Raw genomic sequence first — 22,056 nt, 5'->3', positions numbered from 1 at the left:
AGGGAGAAGCAGGCTCCCTGCTGAGCAGGGAGCCAGCCAGAAGCTGGGCTCCATCCCAGGACACTGGCATTTTTTTTTTTTTTTTTTTTTAGGACACTGGGATCTTGACCTGAACCAAAGGCAGAAGCTTAATTGACTGAACTACCAGGTGCCCCTGGAGTTGACTTTCTGAAATATATTCCTCCAGCCACTTCTAGATTTGTGTAATTATTACATTGTATCTTAAGCATCTGTTCATACAAGTCTGTGAACTTCAGTCAGTAAACCCCCTAAAGGCAGGAAATACTCATTCATTAGGACATTGGCTTGGGCAAGGTGGAAGTAAGGGATGTCTATCCTAAGACACTCAACACCGTGATAGCTTTTCCACTGTATTCCCAAGTATTCCAGTCTAGTTGATTCCCCAATCACAGGACACTTGGCAATAGGAATGGGGACCCGCTTTCCAAAATTGTAACAAACCCAGAATTTTCATTTAATTTCACCAAGGTCCCCGCGAGCCAGCCTTCTCCTTTCATTCTCTGCAAGTCCCGTCTAGGAAACGGATTCCCTGGAGGACAATCGGGAGCTCTCTCCACCAATTTTGCATATGCAATTAGTGCTAAGTAATCCTGATGAAGAAAGGTACCCTTCATTTTACGGCTTCTTTCCTTCCATTCGGACTGAGCGAAGGAACAGAGCAGGGAAAGAGTAAAAGCCACTTTGGAAGGGACCGGGCTGCGAAGAATGGCCGAGGCCGACACACACCAGACGCCGGAGTGCGGCACTGGGTGCTATGCTAGGGCTTCCCCTTATCCCCGCCTCCTTTGTTAAGCTCGACCCACTTTAGGGCGGGACCTCCCGCTTCAACCAATTCTGGGAGACGAACCCTGGCGGTTTGTACTCTTCCTTTCCAATGAGAAAAAAAGGAAGCTGCTTGGCCCCAGTAACCAATCCGAGGAGGCGGCGCCTGGTTGTCAGGCAGGTTTGTAAGAGTTCCGGCCAATTGGAGGCGCAATCACCGCTCGACCCGGGCGCAGCGCGCAGGCGGTGGCGAAGAGACGCCGAGCGGGCCGAGTGCGGCCGAGCAAAGCCGGAGCCGGAGCGGGGCCGCAGGAGCCGGGCTGGGTCCGGACGGGCCGAGATGCCCTATAAACTGAAGAAGGAGAAGGTGAGTGTGGCCCTTTTCCTCGCGCCTCCGCCTCGGGGCCTGCGCGGAGCTCTGGGAGAGGCCGAGCCAGGCCCGGGACAGCCCCAGACTGACCCTCCCGTCCGGCCCCCGCAGGACTCCCGGGGCTAGCTCTCCACCCCCGCTGCTGGCCGCACCCCCAGCCTGTGCCGCAGCTGGGAAGCCTCCCTCACCTTGCCTGGGATGGAGTCCCCCGCGTACACCTCCATCCATTCCTCCCTTCCCCTACCCCCGGCCCTGGGTAACCACCTCCCTCCAGATCTGCCCCACTCCCAGGTCACTCCCCTGCTTTTTCTCCACCAGCGCCCCTCTCCCCCCCACTCCCCACCCGTTTACCCGTTTGGGACAGCCCCTCATCTGAGACTGCACCTCCCTCCAGCCCACCTCCCTCCCTCCCGCCCCCCATTGCGCGCAGCCCCTTCTCTTCTTACATGCCTGGGCCTGGGCCTGGGCCGGCCTTCTCCACCGTCCCCTACAGCCCCTTCTCCCTCCCCGCGAAGCTCCTTGACCTAGAACCGCTCTGCTTTCTCTCTCCTCCACCAAATCTGGCCTAGGCCCCTCCCTCTAGTTCTTCCTTCACACACAAACTTGTAAGCCAGACTGAGCCCTTCCTTCTGTTGATGGAACCTCAGAACGTCAATGCTGGAAGGGACCTCTGAGTGCATTCAGTGCAATCCTTAGTGATACAGATGAGGAGACTGAGGTCCCGATAAGGGAAGGGACTTGGCCAAGGTCACACAGCCTGCTTGGAGGCCCAGCTGCAATAGGAGGTCTCTTGATTTAAAGGCCTCCTTTGTACCAAAGCCTCCCTATCAGGCATCAACCGACTTGCAGGTTCATCCTAAGTCAGTTACCCTTCCTACTCTGAGCAAGCTCCTCCTTTTATTCCTGATCTTAGGATAACCTTTGCATTTTTCCAATTTTGCACCAGTGGTGGATTCCTGCCTTCCTGGGCTACAGTACCCTCAAATCGGGAATCTGCCCTTACTATTGGATTAGTTTTCCTTCTTACCCCAAAGGCCAGATAGCCGCCCCTGGACACCCTTGACTTCCTCATGGTGTCCTGATACAGACTGTTTCTTGATGTTGCCTTCTTTAGCTTCCTCTTCTACCTCCATACTGCCTTCGCCTGTTCTTCATCCCTGCCTTTCTCTACCTTCTATTTCCTGCTGTTGCTGAGGTCTGACTCAGAGGTGTGGTTCCTTTGAGGTACAGACTCACACAGAGGATGCTAGGATACCAGTTCCAGCCTCCCCCAGCTTCTCCTCTCCTGGGGTTGGCCCCTCGTGGTGGGGGCTGGCTCTGGTCTGGTGCTCTGCTCAGCCACTTTATGACCCCAGAGGTGTCTTGCTTTCATTTGCCCGCCAGTGGGCTGGGTTGCTGGGTTGCCGTCCCTGACCTTATCAGTTCAACTCTTTATCTTAGGGCTTTCAGAGATTTGGCAGGCAAGTGTGATTCTGGGTTGTCCCCATAACCTCAAGGGACAGAGGTTCTGAATGGAGGGCTGGTGATGGTGTACTAGGCACTGAAGCTTCTGGGGTCCTGAGCTTGGCAGGTTGGTGTGCTGCACTTAGGCCCTGTGTCCTTGGGGAGTGGGCCTGCTGAGGTGGTTTGGGCAGTGGAGCTGTGAATGACACACAGCCGCACCTGAGGCTAAGGGGCTCCGTCAAGGAGTGTGGAGGGGTGTGGAATTCAGAGGATGCTGGTGAGGTCCCCACCCATCTTTAATTTTTAGTCTTGTTGGAACAGATACTGTCCCGTCTACAAAAAGCCTTCTACTAGACGATTGAGAAGATTCTTAGACTTGCTAGGACCATAGATATTTGACCATAGTACTTGGCTGGGAAAGAGTATTGGCGGAATTGGGGTGCACAAAGCCAGGCATCTTTGATTCCCTTTAAGGTTTAACTTTCTGTTCTTGATTTCCCGTTGCATTTGGCCTCCTTCAGTGTTAACAAGTCCGGAGGGGGTGGAGGGACAGTGTGACTGAGGTTTGCCTAGATGGGGTGGGAACAGAGAGGAGGGGTGGGTGGGGATCTATAGTTTGGGTCCATCCCCTTTCCTCGTTCTTCATCTCTGCTGGGCCCAGTCTTGGTCATCCTTCACGGCCTCCTCCCTGAAGCCTTTCCTGACTGAGCCCTAACTGAGCCCTCAGTTAGGAGGGAGCTCTCCCTCCTCCCCTGGGTTTGCAGAACACTTGATAGGTCCCTTGGGGTCTTTCTGTGTTCCTGTGGACTAGAATTAATTGTGAAGAAATCTTTTCTCCCCCCTTGAGATAATAACTAAGCTCCATTTTGGCTGGCCAGCTTCCTTGCACACAGTAGGCACTCAGTAGATGGGTACCAAGTCAATCCCTCGAGGTGATTTGCTTCCCTTCTCTTCCCTCAGGTTCTGATCTGGGAACGTACCTCTTAGGTTCCTAGGCCGTGTGCCCCTGCTCCTTTCTACCTTCTCGCTTTTGATAATAGTCATACCATTGGCTAACATTGGGATATTCACGTGCCTCATGGACACTGCTACAGGGGATTAGATCATTTGATTGCTGTCACTTAAAAGCTGAGGACTGAGGCTCAGAGACCCTGGATCACCTGCTTACGATTATAGAGCTAGTAAGATTTGGGCCCGAAACAGAGTGTGGGGTCCGAACCACCATGCAGGTGGCACTTGACACTGGACTGTTGTAGGGTGCTCTGGGGTGCACTGGGGTGCTCCGCCGTGTGCACACTCCCCCTGTTCTGCAGGAGCCAGGGAGCACGGGTGGTGGGCGTGGCTTCCCCATGCCCCCACACTCACCCACGCAGGCAGGCAGCTGGGATCTCTCTTAGGAGCACTCCCTGATAGGTTTGAGCAGTCAGGCTGGTGGAGGGGTGCTAAAAGGAGAAGGAGCTTGCGGTGGAGCAGAGAGATGAAACCCATGCAAAGATGGGTCAGCTTTGTCCACGTGGCCCATGTCTGGGGAACGTGCAGGCACCTCAGTGACTTGTGCCTGCACCCCCTCGTCCTGTTGCGCCACACCCCATGCTCTGAGCCATACTCCCTGGCCCCTTGGCGAGGGGTCAGTGTGCCCAGCCTGGTCGGTGGGCAGGGGAGAGGGTGCTTAGCCCCAAGGAGGAGCGCCCTGTGACATGTAGAGCTGCTCCACACCTGGGAAGGGCTCTCTTCCTCCCTGCCCCCTCCTCCAGCCCACACAGAGCTCTGTTCTCGCAGAAATCCCTGTGCCCCCATAGTCCCTATGACTTAACATTTGTCACTGAAGGGGCTCAGGTGCCTTCTAGCGGCAGAATCTCGGAGCTGGAAGTGACTTCCTCTGACCGAGTCTGCATTTAGGGCTCCCATCCCTTCTGCCCATGGTTTAGAGGAGTCAGGAATGCTCCTTTGCTGGAAGGCTCTCAGGACCCGGGAGCTTGCAGCCCCATGAGGCAGCCAGTTTCTGTGCTGCTGCTCTAGGAGAAAATTCTTTCTCGTTCAGAACCTCAGCCTGTCTTCCTGCCACTTCATCCCATGGCTCTTGGGCTCCCGGACCCACATAGAACAAGTCGCTGCTTTAGTTCGCATGCAGCTCTTCATTTATTCGTAAAACCCCTTCTTTGCTCACCCACTGCCGGGACTCCTCCCATTTTGAGCCATCCCAGCCTTGCAGCTGTTGCTCTCAGGACAGGCTTTTGAACCCACTCCCAGTATGGGTTGTATTTCGCCAGAAGAAAACCTAGGATTTGTCGTTGTCCCTCTCAGTCTGATGCTCACGAGTGAACCAGATCTGGCCAAACAGTCCCATGAAGTGCCAAGGACAGGGGCCCTTTCCTGCTCTCCCCCCCTCCCCCATGCCAAGCACTCCACACTCTGTTAATTGGATGGAAGGTCAGGGGGTACAACCCTGGCACTTGGATGATTTGTGTTGAGCTTGCAATCAGACCTAAATCCCCAAGTCTTTTTCACATTTTCCCCGTCCTGTCCCTGTGCAGTTGCTTTTTTTGGCCCGAAGCATAGGAAGAGAGGCTGGGCAGGCCAGAGCTCTGAGCCAGCAGCCCAGTTCCCGAGGGAGACTTCAGACTAGCGCTCGTCTTTGTGGCAGGTTAGGGTTTTACCCCCATCCCTGTCTCTGTGCTTGTCTACCGGGGAGTTCTTGGGATAGTTCCTATACCTGATTGGGCCAGTAGCACCCTCTAGTCTGGGTGTGATTTGTAATTTCCCAAAAAAAGGCTTCCAGGTCTTTGCAGATGGCCTTGGGGGGGGGGGGGGGAGTGGTGTTTCCCTCCCCTCCAGCGTGAGAGCCTTGGCTCCTCCTTCCCATATAGGCTGAGTATCTTGTGCTATGGTGCTTCTCCTTCAAGCCCCTCACCCTGGTTCTTCCTAGACAGAGGCCCTCCCAGACCCCAACTCCTACACCAGCCATGCGTGGTGACAGAACACTATCTTGCTTAATTATCCTGTCTTCACAGTGTCTTCCTGATCAGATTCCAGACTATGTGGAGGGACTGACTCTCGCTCTGTGTATCCCCAGCCCTCCTCCCCTGGCCTGGGTACAGGGTACATGCTCCGTGATTCCAATTGATTGATTGGTTCAGTTGGACAGAAGATAATTACAGCACAGACTTAAGGGGTCCAGATGAGGCCACTCTCTCCCCCTTGCACCTGCTGACTACCTCCATCTTCCCCCTTCAGGAGCCCCCCAAGCTTGCCAAAGGCACGGCCAAGCCCAGCAGCTCAAGCAAGGATGGTGGAGGCGAGAGCACCGACGAGGTAATGATCACGGATAGGGCCCTAGTTACGGGGCAGGCACCAGCTCCATGTGCTTGATGCCCAGTGGGTGAGGGATCCCAGGGGGCTGGGTGTTATCCCAGCAGAAGGGACAGGATTTCCGCAGCCTGGGAGGGACTTGGACAGCCCAGCCAGGTAGCTGCCTTTGGGAAGCCTTCCCCTGTGGCTGGTGTAGAGCAGAGAGAGTCTGCGGGACTTCAGACTCCCCATCAGCTCCCATGCAGGTCGTTTCTCTGTCTACCAACTGTGAGTGATGAGAATTCCCTTCTCCTTAGGCAGCAAGCTAAGGGTATCAGGGGCTGGGGAGAAGGGGAAAAAGTACGCGGGTGCTCAGTGGGGGACGAGTGGCTTCAGCAAGGCTCAGGGTAGGGCAAGGGGGTGGGGAAAGGCTGGTGTCCCCACACTGCAGACAGGGCTGGGCCCACTGCCCTTGGTTCTGATTGTAGAGGAGCTGCTAAAGGATGGACATGAGCAGAGGTCAGCACAGCTTGGCAATCTAGGGCTGTAAAGCCATAAATGGCAAGCCGAAAGAGCACTGGAGGGTGGAGAGACTTAAGTCCAGAGTATGTCCAGGAAAGTTCAGGAGTGTGCAAAGTGAGATGCTCAAGATGGTGGCCAGGCCCAGGGACATGTTGAGCAAGTACCTGTGTTACTCAGAAATTGGTGATCCTTGCTTTCTCTGCTTCTTCTGTCCTGTTCTGAACTGTACAGAGGGTTGGAGGACAACAGGAAATAGCTCTCCAGTTATGGGCACAGCTTGTGAGTTTTTTGGGAAGAATATATCGATTAATAAGTGTTTGGGGTTAACCCTGGTTTTGGCTTTTTCTGGGTACTTCTGGTCGCTATCACCTCTAAAGAGATCCAAGCACTTTTCACACTGCTGACCGTCATTTTAGGTCTCACTTAAATCATCAGAAGAAGCAGGGTAGGTTTTTCCCATTTTACAAACAAGGGAGGTGGGGACCACAAAATATGAATTCCTCCTTCCTCTGCACTTATGCAGTAATCTGAGCGTGTCTCTAGGATAGGCCTTATCACTGGATGTTGTAACTATTTGTCCAACATGTGTTTCTCTCCACGAGACTGTGGACTCTGAGGGGAGGAGCTGGGTGTGCTGGAGCTGGTGCATTGCTTTTTCCACGTACCTCTATGCTCATGCATTGGTTCTTTTTTTGGAGGTCGGGGGTGTTTTTATTTATATTTATTAACTTTTTTTTAAAGTAACCTCTAGAGATGCCTGGGTGGCTCAGTCCGTAAAGCATCTGCCTTCGGCTCAGATCATGATCTCAGGGTCCTGGGATTGAGTCCCACATTGGGCTCCTTGCTCAGCGGGGTGCCTGCTCCTCCCTCTGCCTGCCACTCCCTCTGTTTGTGCACGCACGTTGCTCTCTCTCTGTCAGATACATAAATAAAATCTTAAAAAAAAAAAAAAGAAAGAAAGAAAAAGAAGTAATCTCTACACCTAATGTGGGGCTTGAACTCACGACCTCAAGATCAGGCATCACGTGCTTCTACTGACTGACCCAGCCAGGTGTCCTCATGCACTTGGTTCTTAATAAATAATCAGTCCGCGCTCCTGGGCAACACTCCTCTGGGCTCAGTCTCCCCTTTAGGAATGGTGACATCTGTGGGACCCACAGGGAAGGTGGCTGGGAGCTGGCAACCGACATTCAAAGCAGCAAGAGGGACTTAGAGACAGGATTTAAAGGGACAGAAAGGAATAGTTAGAGGGCAGTTCTCATCTCTTGCCTAACTAACTCCCACTTGTTTGGTTACTAGGTAGACTGGATGTCTTGTCCTAAAAGCCGCCTTCCTTGACCACCTCCCTATCCCTCCCCGACAGGACGTGGTCAGGGCAGCAAAGAACCACAGCTGTAGTTAAACAATTTGATGTAAATTCGTTATTCATCAGTTTGAACCCTTGTGTCAGCTTGAGCTCTGTGAGGTTCCCCTCCCATGCTGAAGGACCTGACACACCAGAAGTACCTGTATTTGAATGCATTAGTGATCAATAAGCAAACCAGTCAACTTCAGAAAAGTGCTGGAGGCGACCTTAGAGTCTAACCGTCTCCTTTCATAGGTAGGAAAATGAAAGCTCAAATAGGCTAGGAAAGATGCTGAGACCAACTGTGGGGATTTCTCTCCACTGCCTTTCTGGAAACATGGGTTAAAGGCAGTGGGGTCGATATGAGCGAGGCCTTTCTGAAAGAGGAGAGTGCTGAGTTCACCTTGGGCTCTGTTCTGTGAAACGTTGCCTAGGGCTCCCCTGTAGGAGACAGGGCGGGAACTGTGCATGATTTTCCAGGCTTGTCCCCATGGGGCCCTGGGCAGAGGGATGGTGGAAGAGTTGGGGGCTGGGCTGCCAGGCTCAGGTCCTCCAAAGCCGTTTGGCACAGTCCTTCCCTTGCTTTTTCTAGTGCAGAGTTTGGGGCGCTTTTACCCTGGGTCATGCATTTGCCAGAGCCTTTTCAACTGATCCTAATAATGATAGCAGCCACCATTTATTTTATTGAGTAGTTACTTGTGTGTCAGGGTCCCAGGGCAGCCATTACACATGCCTATAGATGAGATGGCTTAAAATAACAGAGATTGGGGCGCCTGGGTGGCTCAGTGGGTTAAGCCTCTACCTTTGGCTCAGGTTACGGTCCCACATCAGGCTCTCTGCTCGGCGGGGAGCGTGCTTCCCCAATTCTCTCTCTGCCTGCCTCTCTGCCTACTTGTGATCTCTGTCTGTCAAATAAATAAACAAAATCTTAAAAAAAAAAAAAATGACAGAGATTGATCCTCTCATGGTTCTGGAGGCCAGAAATCTGAAATTGACATGTCAACAGTCCGTGTCCTTCTGAGGTTCCAGGGAAGAGTCTCTCCCATGCCTCTTTCCCTAGCTTGTGGTGGTTTTCAACAATCCTTGCTGTTCCTTGGCTTATGGATAGATCATTCCAATCTCCTCCTCAGTCTTCACATAGGGTTCTTCCCTGTTTTTCTATGTCTCTCTGTTCACCTTTCCTCCTCCTCCTCCTTCTTCTTCTTCTTCTTTTTTTTTTAAAGATTTATTTATTCATTTGTGAGGGAGAGAACATGCAATCAGGGGGAGTGGCAGAGGGAAAGGGAGATAAGCAGATTCGCCTCTGAGCCGGAAGTCCAACACCAGGCTTGATCCCAGGACCCTGAGAGCATGACCTGAGCCGAAATCAAGAGTTGGAGGCTCAACTGATTGAGCCATCCAGGTGCCCCTGCATTGCCCTCTTCTTATGAGGACACCAGCTGTATGGGACTTAAGGCCCACCCCAACTTGATTATGTCTGCGAAGACCCTGTTTCCAAATAAGGTCGTGGTCACAGGTGTTGGGTTGACTTGAATTTGAGGACTCACACTGTTCAATTTCCCAGGCTCTGTCCTCAGACCTTTGCTTGCATTTAATCTTTTACTTTATTTATTTATTTTTTTTTAATTTTTTTACTTATTTGACAGACAGAGATCACAAGCAGGCAGAGAGGCAGGCAAAGAGAGAGAGAGGAGGAAGCAGGCTCCCTGCCGAACAGAGAGCCCGATTCGGGGCTTGATCCCAGGACCCCGGGGTCATGACCCCAGCTAACCCACTGAGCCACCCAGGCGCCCGGCATTTAATCTTTTAATCTCACTTAATCTAGACAACACTCCCCTGAGGTCATTCCATTATCATCATCATCCCATTTCACAGATGGAACTGAGGCTTAGTGAGGTTAACTCAGCCAGTAAACAGTTGAGCTAGAATGCAATCTGGTGTGGTGTGGCCCAGGAGCCAATTCTCCCAGGTTCTTACTGACATGATATGCTGGTTCTGAGGTTATTGAAGAGTCTTAGAGTGGAAAGGAGCTTGAGAGATGGGGTCAGGCTCCCGTTTGACCCACTGCTGCAGGCAGCAGTCCTTCCTGGTCTATGGAGAGAACAGCTCACTGCCCTGGACCCTTTTATATCCTGTTCCCCATCCTGAGTTCTGGGAGTGGGGACAGAGGGAGGAAGACACTATCCCAATCTTACCCACTTCAGTCTGTCCTCCCAGTACCCAGAGTTGTTACCCTAAAAACATTTTTTTATCTTATCAATCCTGAATTTAAAAGGTTCTATTGGGGCGCCTGCATGGTTCCATCTGTTAAGTGTCTGCCTTAGGCTCAGGTCATGGTCCCAGGACCCTGGAGTTGAGTCCCGAATCAGGCTCCCTGCTCAGTGGGGAGCCTGCTTCTCCTTCTCCCTCTGCTGCCGCTCCCCCTGCTTGTGTGCATGTGCTCTCTGTCAAATAAATAAAATCTTTAAAAAAAAAAAAAAAAAAGCTCTCTTGGTATCTCACTGCTTAGGGGTTACAGTTCAGATTCACACTCTGGACCCCTGTGAGCTGGCCCCACCCCATTCTTCCTGCTCCCCTCCTGGTTTCTCAGCCCCGCTGGACTTCCCATCCTCCAATACAAGCCCTTTTATAACTCTGGGCCCTTACTGATGAGATTCCGCTGGCGTGGACGACTTTATTTTCCTGTGCTCTTTCTTTGCCTGCTGAACTCGTGTGTCCTTTGAGAGCCAAGTCAGAAGTCACACCTGCAGGAGTGTCTTCGCTAATTATTCAGCCAGAGCCTGTGTTCCCAGATCCATGGTGGCCCTCTCTGCTTTTTCATACCCCTGAGAGCTGCTGGCGTGTTGGTCTCGCCCACTGGACTGTGAGCTCTCTGAGGACAGGGGCCACCTTTTAATCTCTAAGGCTTAGCATGACTTTAGTCAATAAATGAAGGGAGAAAATAATGAAGCACAGCTAGATGGAGCTCTGGAGAGGAGAGAATGCCCCTGCGGTCTTGGGGCTTTTACACGAAAATGATCTTTGACTAGTTAATTTGTTAAGCAAAAGCAGTGATGTTAATCTTTGCGTTTTTCTTTCTTACTTTCTTTCTTTTTCTTTTTTCTTTTTGAAGATTTTATTGACTTATTTGATAGAGAAAGGGAGAAGCAGACTTTCTGTGGAGCAGGGAGCCTGAACTGGGGCTCAATCCCAGAACCCTGGGATCATGACCTGAGCCGAAGGCAGACGCTTAACCATGACTGAGCCACCTAGACGCCCCATGCCATAATACTTTCTGTAGTGCTTAATTTGTATTTCTGTCTCCTGCTTCAGGTTTAAATATTTGAGTTTGGTTATTAATGGTGGCTGTGTTAAGATCAGTTTGGACTGGGATTGGTTCAGAGTGGGCAAGTTTAGTGGCAGTCTCTTATTAAAAGTGAACTTGGTGCCTAAATCTGAAGTCCCACTTGACTGCTGGAGGCCTGAATCTGGGAATGCTTCTTGGAGGTGGGAGGAGAGTGAGCTCAGGCAGAGGAGTTGGCCATGACATAGTCTCAGAAGGGACCAGGCAGAACAGTAAGGGGTGGGGAGTGGGTTGGCTGGCTTGCCTCTGGTCAGTGTCCACCCATGATGGGAGGGTTACAGAAGGTTCTCCAGGGGACTCACCTGCTTCCCACCTCCAGCCTGGGTCAGTAGAAGAGTCAAAAGCTGAAGCTTTGGGGCACCTGAGTGGCTCAGCCAGCTAGGTGTCTGACTCCGGATTTTGGCTCAGGGCACGATCTCAGGGTCATGGGATCGAGCCCCACCTCAGGCTCTGAGCTCAGCACAGAGTCTGCTTGTTCCTGTCCCTCTGCTCCTCTCCCTCTAGTGTACTCTCTCTCTTTCTCAAATAAATAAATAAAATCTTAAAAAAAAAAAAACTGAAGCTTTTACTAGGCGCCTGGCTGGCTCCGTCAGGAAAGCCTGCTGCTCTTAATCTTGGGGTTGTAAGTTCAAGCTCCATTGTTAGGTATAGAGATTACTAAAAAATAAAATCTTTAAAAAACGTGTTAAAAAAAAAACTGAAGCTTTTAGGAGAAAGAGTTGAACATGAAGTGGGTCGCTGGCACAGCCCCTTACATCCCTTCTGACAAGTATGTTTCCCAGGGAAAAGTGAAAAGACCAGGAATGCCTCACTGGCATTTGGCAGCCCGGTGCTGCTGGCTGGACCAGCTGTCTGTCAGATGCCTTTTGTGTCTGGGGCCTGGGAGCCAAGGATCCTTACAAAACCAGGGTGGCCCGGTGGGATGGGCTGTAGTGGGGCAGGCTGAGCTCAGCTATTCTCAGGCCTCCCCCACCTTCAGTGATGTAATCCTAGTAGGGAAGAGACCTTAGGCATCGACCTGTTTTTTTTTTTTTAAACTTTGATTTTTAGCCATGCAGCCCTCTGTTCTCTTAACCTTACTTGGAGATTAGTTCATTTCTCTGTTAACAGAGGAAATTGAGGCTTTGCTTCTCCCTTTCTGGGTCCAGTGCCTCCTTTCCCTGGACCTCTCCTCTGCGTGAGGCTTATGGAGGTGCTAGGGGTCTGTCTTAATCTGGGAGGACAGAGAGAAATATGTTCTTCCTTAGAATTTTGTTCTTCTGAGCCCTTGGCCCTGGTATCACTAATGTTCTTCCCTTCTCCTCTGCTCCTGACACCACGCAGTGTTCTTTTCTCATAGGTCCCAACTTGGGACAGGAAAGGTCTGGGCTTGGCCCCCTGTCAGTCAACCATCCAGACCTTCATGGAGTGACTATTAGGTGCCAGTGCTGAGGGGACGCAGAGGAGTGCAAACCAGGGTCCTGGCTTTCAGGGAACTTACCTAGTTGGACATGTGAACACACCAAGCAAGAGACATCACTGGGGATGATCCCAGAACCAGTGAAACAGACAAGTAGTGTCAAGAGGTCAAGGGCAAGGTACTGGACACTGCAGGGTTGGAGTTGAGAAGGCTTTTTGGAAGAGGGTGGAACTTAAATGTGTCTTGAAAGATGAAATGCTTTCTTGGGTGCCCCCATGGTATTTATTTTTTTTAGAGAGGGAGAGAAAAGGCAGGGAGGGGCAGAGGGAGAGAGAGAATCTTAAGTAGGTTCCAAGCCCAGCATGGAGCTCAACACGGGGCTCAATCTCACAACCCTGAGATCATGAGCCGAAATCAGGAGTCAGATGCTTAACTGACTGAACCACCCAGATGCACTTGGTTTCCCCCATTTTAGACCAGGGAAGACAAAAGTCCCATAGGAACTTTTGAGGTGTGCTAGTTTGAGGAATTTCCAGGTTGCGTTCCTAAAATCCAGGGATGGGAAATAATTAATCGTGATAATCGTAGAAGACACTTCTAATAAAAACTGTGAGTCAGGGATGCCTGGGTGGCTCAGTTGGTTGAGCAGCTGCCTTCGGCTCAGGTCATGATCCCAGCGTCCTGGGATCGAGTCCCACATCGGGCTCCTTGCTCCGCAGGGAGCCTGCTTCTCCCTCTGACTCTGCCTTCCACTCTGTCTGCCTGTGCTCGCTCTCACTCTCTCTCTCTCTCTTACAAATAAATAAATAAAATCTTAAAAAAAAAAAAAAAAACTGTGAGTCATATAATGTTCCCTTAAATCCTTATTACAACCTTATGAGGTAGGTACTATTGTCATCTCCACTTTACAGATGCGGAGACTGAGGCAGGCAGACTGTGTGACTTTTGGAGGTTACTGGGCTAATAAATGACAGAGCAGGAGTCGAACCCAGGCAGTCTTAGCATGAGTCTGTATTCTCAACCACTAAGCTCCACAGATAAGGGTTTGGTTGTTCCTACAACAGGGAAATTAAGGCCGGAAGCAGGGATGTGTCTGACACACACCAGGCTCTGGTCTCCCACCCTTCTGCCTCTCCCCCCTATCCCTCACTGAGGTATGACCCATCCGCCATATGCCAGAAGAGAGACCCCAGACGCCAGGGCGCCTTGCACAGTCTGCCCCAAATCATGCTGGCCACACGCTGGTCACAGCAGAAGATGAGTATGGCGGCTGCTCTTGCCCCATTTCCTTGCACTTCCCTAGTCAGGTTAGTGTGTGGAGCAGTCGTTTCAGGTGGAGGAGAAGGCCAGATGGCCAAAAAGGTAATGAGCTACCCTGGACCCACAGGCCTGCCCCAGGCTGGATCCAGTGCGTCTCTCTTCTCCTCTGATCCCCAGATAGGTCACAAGCTTGACATAATTGTTTCTATAAAAAAATTCAGAGCCTGCAAAGCATAGCATTTCTGTCCTCCTCCCCTTCCCCCTACCCCAGAGGATTTCGCATTCTCCCATTCCTGTGGTAGGAAGTCAGAGTTTGGGGAGGAGACTGGAGGGCCAGTGGGGATGGCAGGTATGAGGACAGAAGGTCACAGCTTCTCCTGTGGGTACCCAGCTGGGCATGGCCTCGGTCCTCTGGTCCTGTTGCAGTCTCGGGGGGCAAGTTGTCCTGTGGCTTCGCCTCTGCCCTCTCCCCGCAGGTGGTTACCTGGCAGGACCTGGGGGCGGACAGCCACACACCTGTGTGTAGCCGTCTGAAGATGGGCTTTGTGGGGCTCCCACACCTGTGTCTGGGAGGAAGTAGAGAGACAGCCTTAAAAAATCAGCAGTTTTTCTCCAATTATATAAAAGGGTCAGCCGGCAGAACATTTAGGAAAGACGAAAAGTCCTGTATCATTGTGCCACAATGGGAGATAGTCATGAACACCGTGGCGGACTTGCTCTTGTTTTTTCTTTCTGCGCTGGGTTTTGGTTTTGTGCATGTGGTACAATGTGGGTGAGCTCATTCTGCTTGTACAGTTTTGCATTATCCTTATTTACCTTAGCATAGGAAGCAATTTTCTGTCATTACATAGTTTTCAGCTTCGTTTTATCTTAAAGTTTTTATCAACATGACAACATGTACATTGTCAGGAAAGTCAGGTAGTACCCTTGGCCTTGTAATGAACAGAGCAGCGCCTGCCTAGCCCCCCGCTCTCCTATTGCTCTCTGGAGACCCCTTTGAACTCCCGTTTCCTTGGAAATTGACTTCTGTGCTTCCAAATAAGATTCTTTTACTGCTTTTTGTTCTTTAATTTTTCTTTTCTTTTCTTTTTTTTTTTTAAGATTTTACTTATTTATTTGACAGAGAAAGAGATCACAAGTCGGCAGAGCAGCAGGCAGAGGGAGTGGGGGGAAGCAGGTTCCCTGCTGAGCAGAGAGACTTATACGCAGCTCCATCCCAGGACCCTGAGATCATGACCTGAGCTGAAGGCAGAGGCTTAACCCACTGAGCCACCCAAGCGCCCCTCTTTAATTTTCTAGTGTTAGATATTATCTCTTGACTTTCTACTATGGAAAATTAAGGCCTCAGCATCTTATATCTCCAACACAGACATTTCCCATGCTCCCAAAATACTTATCACCAATTTGGGGCAAATTACTATGACTATGTAAATGTTTTCCACAGCTGAACCATGTATGATTACATTTAGTACATAGTTTTTATAAACATAATTTTAACTCCATGATTTTCCTTCCATCCATCCATCCATCCATTTATTTATCTGCTTTTATAAATAGCACTGTAAAGAAAGTACACAAAAGCCTTCTTTCATATGTAAGATTTTTCTTTTTTTTTTTTTTTTTAAAGATTTTGTTATTGTCAGAGAGATAGAGGGTAAGAAGGGGAGCATCAGGCAGAGGGAAAAACAGGCTCCCCACTGAGGAGGGAGCCTGGTGCAGGACTTGATCCCAGGGTCCTGCAATCATGACCTGAACCAAAGGCAGATGCTTAACTGAGCTACCCAGGCACCCCTCTTCTTCTTCTTCTTTTTTTTTTTTTAAGTTTTACTTATTTATTTGCGAGAGAGAGTGTGCATATGTGCTTGTGGGATGGGGGGCGGAGGGAGAGAATCTCAAGCTGACTCCTGACTGAGTGCTCCATCCCAGGACCCTGAGACGGTGACCTGAGCTGAAACCAAAAGCCAGACGCTCATCAACTGAGCCACCCAGGCACCCCTGTAGGATTTTTCTTAAGCTATATTTTTCATAGTTAAAACTACTGAGACATAAGAATAAATTTCTTTGAACTTTTTTATTGGGGGCGGTGTTTCTTTTAACCTTGAACTGAAGAATGTGACTCAGTGAAGCAGTAAAGTACACTAATCTCACATGTGCTGCTTAATGACTTTTTACCTGTGTTTCCGCTAAGACCCACCTCCCAGATCCAGTTAAGAGAGAGAATATTTCCATTATTCAGAATGTTCCTCAGGGCCCTTCTTAGTTAAGCCCACACCCCCGCCAGCCCTCCTCTGGAGAGATAGCCACTTTTCTGCCTCTGGTACCATCAGTTCATCAATTAGATTTGCCTGTTCGTGAACCAGAACAAGCATTTTTTTTTTTAAGATTTTATTTATTTATTTGACAGAGAGAGATCACAAGTAGGCAGAGAAGCAGGCAGAGAGAGGAAGGGAAGCAGGCTCCCTGCTGAGCAGAGAGCCCGATGCGGGACTCGATCCCAGGACCTGAGCCGAAGGCAGCGGCTTAACCCACTGAGCCACCCAGGTGCCCCCAGAACAAGCATTTTGAAGGCTCTTGATGCCCAGGCGTCATTTTGGAAGACAAGGCTTCTCGACCCCTCTCTTCTAGGGATAATAGACCTTAGCTATCTCTGATGCTGACTGGAGCTGCTCCAGAGAGGGAGACAGCTATGTGGCTGCCCAGGCCTGCACAGGCAAAGATGGATGAGGGGGGAGTTGGGGGTGTGGAATGGGCAGTGGCCCAGGGTGGGAGGCATACCTTGGGGAGCCGACTCCAACCAGCCACTTGTTTGACTAGGCCCAGTCCCAGCCGCAGCCCCAGCCGCAGCCCCAGCCCCCATCATCCAACAAGCGTCCCAGCAACAGCACGCCACCCCCAACGCAGCTCAGCAAAATCAAGTACTCTGGAGGGCCCCAGATTGTCAAGAAGGAGCGACGGCAAAGCTCATCCCGCTTCAATCTCAGCAAAAACCGGGAGTTGCAGAAGCTTCCTGCCCTGAAAGGTACTTGGAAAAGGTCAAGGGTGCTGGTACACCAGGCCTAGGGGGTCCCGGGGGCACTGGCAGGTGGAGGCTTTTGGGGTATTTTGGAGGGATGGAAGTTCTAGAGAATATGAGAGGGAGTTCCACCGGGGCTGGGTTGCGGGGGGGGGGGGGGGGCAGGTCAGGGTAGGGGAAAACCCTGTAAGGCGAGTAGCACAGGGCAGTGAAGGGCTGGGGAAGAAAGTGTGACCCTTGCCTCCCCGCCCCCAGATTCGCCCACCCAGGAGCGGGAGGAGCTCTTTATCCAGAAGCTGCGCCAGTGCTGCGTCCTCTTTGACTTTGTGTCAGATCCGCTCAGTGACCTCAAGTTCAAGGAGGTGAAGCGGGCAGGACTCAACGAGATGGTGGAGTATATCACCCATAGCCGCGATGTTGTTACTGAGGCCATCTACCCTGAGGCAGTCACCATGGTGGGCACGGGGCAATGGGGCGAGTGGGGAGGGACCGTGGCTGTGGAGAAACCCGACAGGAGCGCTCACCTGGGTCCTACTGCTCAGTTTTCAGTGAACCTCTTCCGGACGCTGCCACCTTCATCAAACCCCACCGGGGCTGAGTTTGACCCAGAAGAGGATGAGCCCACCCTGGAAGCCGCCTGGCCGCACCTGCAGGTATCAGAGGGAGGGGGCAGTCTGGCCTGGCTACAGGGGGTGGGGTGTTTGGGGACCTGCAGCTAGGGGGGATCTCCCAGACCTTGGGGAACTCCCCCTAAATGGATGCTCATTGCCCCCAACAGCTCGTGTATGAGTTCTTCTTACGTTTCCTTGAGTCTCCTGATTTCCAGCCAAACATAGCAAAGAAGTATATCGACCAGAAGTTTGTCCTTGCTGTGAGTCGCTGAAGTCCCTGTCCTGCCCTCCTTCTAGTCCATGAACTGTAGCCCGCACCCCCTTGAGGCAGCCCTGTTCCATCTCCATATGTTGAATAGATGGGCTTTCAGCTGGGTCTGGTACAAAGGGACAGGTAGGTGGTGGTGGGAGGGATAAACAAACCTCTCTGCTCTCAGGAAGCTTCCAGCATAACTGAAACAGTTACCTCTTCCCCGGCAGTGGGGCACGTAAATGTGCGTATCCAGACATTGCCCTGGGGAGAGCTATATCTCTGCTTGCCAGAGACTTGTCCCCACGCCCCCCATCCAGAGAATCTCTAGCTGTCCCCTGGCTAGGACCCCGGGTCACCCTAGCTCTCCCTGGCTCCTGCCTCACTCAACTGCCTTTCCCCTTGCCGGCTCCCAGCTCTTGGACCTGTTTGACAGTGAGGATCCTCGAGAGCGGGACTTCCTCAAGACCATCTTGCATCGCATCTATGGCAAGTTTTTGGGGCTCCGGGCTTATATTCGTCGGCAGATCAACCACATCTTCTATAGGTGAGGCCAGAAGCCAGGCTTAGGAGCAAAGCAAGCCCTGCTAAGTGGGGGTGGGAGCAGGGAGGTAGGAGGACTCTGCAGAGTGCTGGAGGGACATCAGGGATTATCAGGAGAGCCTTTCTTTCTTCCCTCAGGTTCATCTATGAGACAGAACATCACAATGGAATTGCTGAGCTCCTAGAGATTCTTGGCAGGTGAGAGGTGGGGTGGGGGGACGCATGCCTATGGGAGGCTGGAAGGATTGGAGTGCTGAACTTGACCCGGTCCTTTGGTCCTAACAAGCCTCCCATAACTCCTAGCATCATCAACGGCTTTGCCTTGCCCCTTAAGGAAGAGCACAAGATGTTCCTCATCCGTGTCCTGCTTCCCCTTCACAAGGTCAAGTCCCTGAGTGTCTACCACCCTCAGGTGAGCTGCCTTCCTCCTGATGATTCCTGACTCTGGCAGCAGAGAAAAGAGAGGGAGGGGAAGATATTCCAGCTGGGATGGGGGTGGCAGAAGGAGTGGGTGGGTAATTCCTCGGTACATCTCTTCTTCCATTCTGGGCTCTTGCTTCTGTCCCTGACCTCTCTGAGACCTGGTCCCTGCACCTCACCTCCTTCCTGCTTCAACCTTTTGCAGCTGGCTTACTGCGTGGTACAGTTCCTGGAGAAGGAAAGCAGTCTCACGGAGCCGGTAATTCCCCTTCCCAGCCCCAGGACACCTCTTGTCCGTTAGACTTGCCAGTCTGCCTATTAAGTAATGCCATATGCAGGGGCTCAAGAGGGATGTGACCCAAGAGGTGACACGCTTTCCTCTCTGAAGGAAGAGTAGAGCCTATGTATACGTAGGAAACAGGTCCTGGTCAGAGAAACGTGAGCAGTTAGGGGAGGCCACCCAAGCAGTGCCCACCCAAGTTGGGGGAGGGGGCTGGGAGACTTCTGGCAGAGGCAGGCAGGTGTTGAGGGAGAATTTTATCCCTGTGCCCTCCTCACAGGTGATTGTAGGACTTCTCAAGTTCTGGCCCAAGACCCATAGCCCCAAGGAAGTCATGTTCCTGAATGAGCTAGAGGAGATTCTGGATGTCATTGAACCTTCGGAGTTCAGCAAAGTGATGGAACCACTCTTCCGCCAGCTTGCCAAGTGTGTCTCCAGCCCCCATTTCCAGGTGAGACTGACATCCCCGTTCCCTGCCTCCCAGAAATTGGGGAGGGTTTTAAGCAGCTATCCGTGTCCCCGCTGAGTCCCACCTGTCCCCACCAGGTGGCAGAGCGCGCCCTCTATTACTGGAACAATGAGTACATCATGAGCCTGATAAGTGACAATGCTGCCCGAGTCCTCCCCATCATGTTCCCTGCCCTCTACAGGAACTCCAAGAGCCACTGGAACAAGTACGGGGCTGGGGCAGGGCTGGATGGTGGGGCTCTGGTTTGTGACCCCGTAAGGGTGGGGAAGAACCAAAGAGCCAGCGGGACTCATCTGGCCACTGAGCGGGGGGAGGGGGGGGTGCTTGAGGCCCTTGAGGACCTGCCCAGGGAGGGGACAGCTCTGTGAGAGGGCTGTGATACCATACAGCAGAGCAGGGCTCGTGTCCTTTCTATGGCCAGATAGTGGACGGCTTTGGAGACCTCATGGCGTGCTCTGAGAAGCCCATGTGATCTTTGTAGCCTGTGCTGAATCCAGCATTGTAGAGGTTTTCCTGCTGAACACAAGTGCACTGTGGTGCCGATACCGTCCACCCTGCTGCGGGGAGACCATTAGTGTAGGCCAGAGGGTAGGAAGCATTGGGAAGAAGGTAGGTCTTGGAGCATGGGGTGAGGTGAAGGACGGACAGGCGGACCAATAGCTATAAAGACCCTGAATTGCTGGGGTGCCTGGGTGGCTCAGTGGGTTAAAGCCTCTGCCTTCGGCTCAGGTCCAGGGTCCTGGGATCAAGCCCCGCATCGGGCTCTCTGCTTGGCAGGGAGCCTGCTTCCCTTCCTCTCTCTCTGCCTGCCTCTGCCTACTTATGATCTCGTCTGTCAAATAAATAAATAAAATGTTTAAAAAAAAAAAGAAGACCCTGAAATGCCAGTCCAGTCACATGATTTGGCTAGAGAAAGCAGTTTACGCTGCAGAGGTCTCCAAAAACTCTTAGCAGAGACTCCTCCTGGGAGAGAGCAGACTGGGGTCCTGGCACCGCCCTCAGCGTTGGTAAGACCTCCTATACCCGATCCTTCTTCCTGGCGGCAGGACAATCCATGGACTGATCTACAACGCCCTGAAGCTGTTTATGGAGATGAACCAGAAGCTGTTTGATGACTGCACGCAACAGTACAAGGCAGAGAAACAGAAGTGAGTGTCTCTCTACCTGGGGGCTTCCATCTTCACCCCTGGGGTCCCTCTGGTTCTCTCTCAAGCCCACTCTCCTCCTCCAATCCTGTCCTTGCTCCCTTAGGGGCCGGTTCCGAATGAAGGAAAGGGAAGAGATGTGGCAAAAGATTGAGGAGCTGGCCCGACTTAATCCCCAGGTGAGGCTCTGCTGCCACTGCTCCGAACTCCAGGGCCCAGTTTGGCCGAGGGAGGGTTTGTTTGAGGAGGAACACGAAGCAGACAGGTCCACCAACTTCTGAAGTGGCTCTCAGCACCTGCTTGTGCCTCTCCTTTCCTTACCCAGTATCCCATGTTTCGAGCGCCTCCACCACTGCCTCCTGTGTACTCGATGGAGACAGAGACCCCCACGGCAGAGGACATCCAGCTTCTGAAGAGGACAGTGGAGACAGAGGCCGTGCAGGTGGGAAGGCACAGAGGGAGTGGGGAGCAGAAATAAAAGCTCTGGAAGGGAGAGATGGGAGCAGCAGAGCCCAGGAATAAGGGGAGGAAACCATAGAATCTCTTGGGAATTGACCAGCATCCTTCACTGTCTCGGTACCCACATGCAGATGCTTAAGGACATCAAGAAGGAGAAGGTGCTGCTTCGGCGGAAGTCAGAGCTGCCCCAGGACGTGTACACCATCAAGGCACTGGAGGCACACAAGCGGGCGGAAGAATTCCTAACTGCCAGCCAGGAGGCTCTCTGACCCCCTCACCGTCTTTCCGCAGGGCCACAGCCCACTCAGCCCTGGGACGCTGCCCTAGCCCTTCACCCTCTGCTCCCCACTGGCTGACTTGGGGCAAGGCAGTGCCTCTCTAGCTACTCTAGGGAGGGGATGCAGCACTTGAAGCGGGGACCCTTACACAGTGGTCCCTCTTCTCCCCCAGATGTGTTCATGCCTCCCTGTGGCTAGTACAGACAGGCTGAGCACTGAGATCCTCAGCGCTCAGACAACTTGGGGATGCCTGTCCCCCTCCTGCTCCTAACCCCACAGCTACCTGAGGCTGCTCTGAGAAATACACACAGGAATACATAACGCTCCTCTCTCCTTCCCTTCATCCTCTTGAACTCCAGGTGTCTTTCCTTCGCTCCCTCCCCTGAAGCACATAGGGAGCAGCAGGAGATTACTCTCACCAAAGTTAGGTCAGGCCCCATTGGCCCCTGGAGTAGCTGGAGGGGAGCCAACCCCCAACAGGCACAAATAGGTCCCCAGCCCCAGCAGTGTGCAGGCTGATGGGGCTGAATTATTTTCTTTAACCCCTGCCTGACCAAGACCACATGGGAGGTCAAAAGGAGAAAAGCATAGGCTGTGGACCACAGGTGATGAATATAGGGCCCAGACGGACCAAGAGAAGGGGGTGAACAACACCCTACCCTGTGCCCCCTCTTTGATGAGCAGCAGCCCTGGGATCACAGACATGGAAGGGACCACCCTGGGGCTGACTGTTTTCCCTGGCTGTTGGCTCCCAAAGCCAGGAGGCAGCAGGGCACAGTGCCCCGAGCATGGCTCCCTCAGCACCTGTTTATTTCCTGGTTGGTGCTGATGATGG

At 52.1% G+C, this 22,056-nt stretch overlaps 1 protein-coding gene across 1 annotated transcript; it reads left to right on the top strand.

Moving 5' to 3' along the window:
• Positions 1-990: 990 nt before the first annotated feature.
• PPP2R5D (protein phosphatase 2 regulatory subunit B'delta) lies at positions 991-22,014 on the top strand. Its single transcript, XM_059400432.1, has 16 exons — positions 991-1,150; positions 5,831-5,908; positions 16,568-16,772; positions 17,022-17,221; positions 17,309-17,419; positions 17,545-17,637; positions 18,044-18,174; positions 18,309-18,368; positions 18,474-18,582; positions 18,796-18,849; positions 19,151-19,321; positions 19,417-19,544; positions 20,386-20,487; positions 20,591-20,663; positions 20,810-20,926; positions 21,075-22,014. The coding sequence occupies exons 1-16, from the start codon at positions 1,124-1,126 to the stop codon at positions 21,210-21,212; spliced, it is 1,797 nt and encodes a 598-aa protein (XP_059256415.1). The 5' UTR covers positions 991-1,123; the 3' UTR covers positions 21,213-22,014.
• The last annotated feature ends 42 nt before the right edge of the window (positions 22,015-22,056 follow it).

Source organism: Mustela nigripes, chromosome 5 (genome assembly GCF_022355385.1).
Source record: "Mustela nigripes isolate SB6536 chromosome 5, MUSNIG.SB6536, whole genome shotgun sequence".
NCBI lineage: Eukaryota > Metazoa > Chordata > Mammalia > Carnivora > Mustelidae > Mustela > Mustela nigripes.
The sequence above is the reverse complement of the archived record's forward strand: the minus strand, read 5'-3'. Positions and strand labels throughout refer to the sequence as shown.

Bases quoted from the DNA above. Each gene is read 5' to 3' on its own strand.
- PPP2R5D (XM_059400432.1), top strand. From the start codon at position 1,124: ATGCCCTATAAACTGAAGAAGGAGAAG. The intron at 1,151-5,830 runs GTGAGTGTGGCC...TTCCCCCTTCAG, and splicing joins ATAAACTGAAGAAGGAGAAG to GAGCCCCCCAAGCTTGCCAA. The intron at 18,369-18,473 runs GTGAGAGGTGGG...CATAACTCCTAG, and splicing joins CTCCTAGAGATTCTTGGCAG to CATCATCAACGGCTTTGCCT.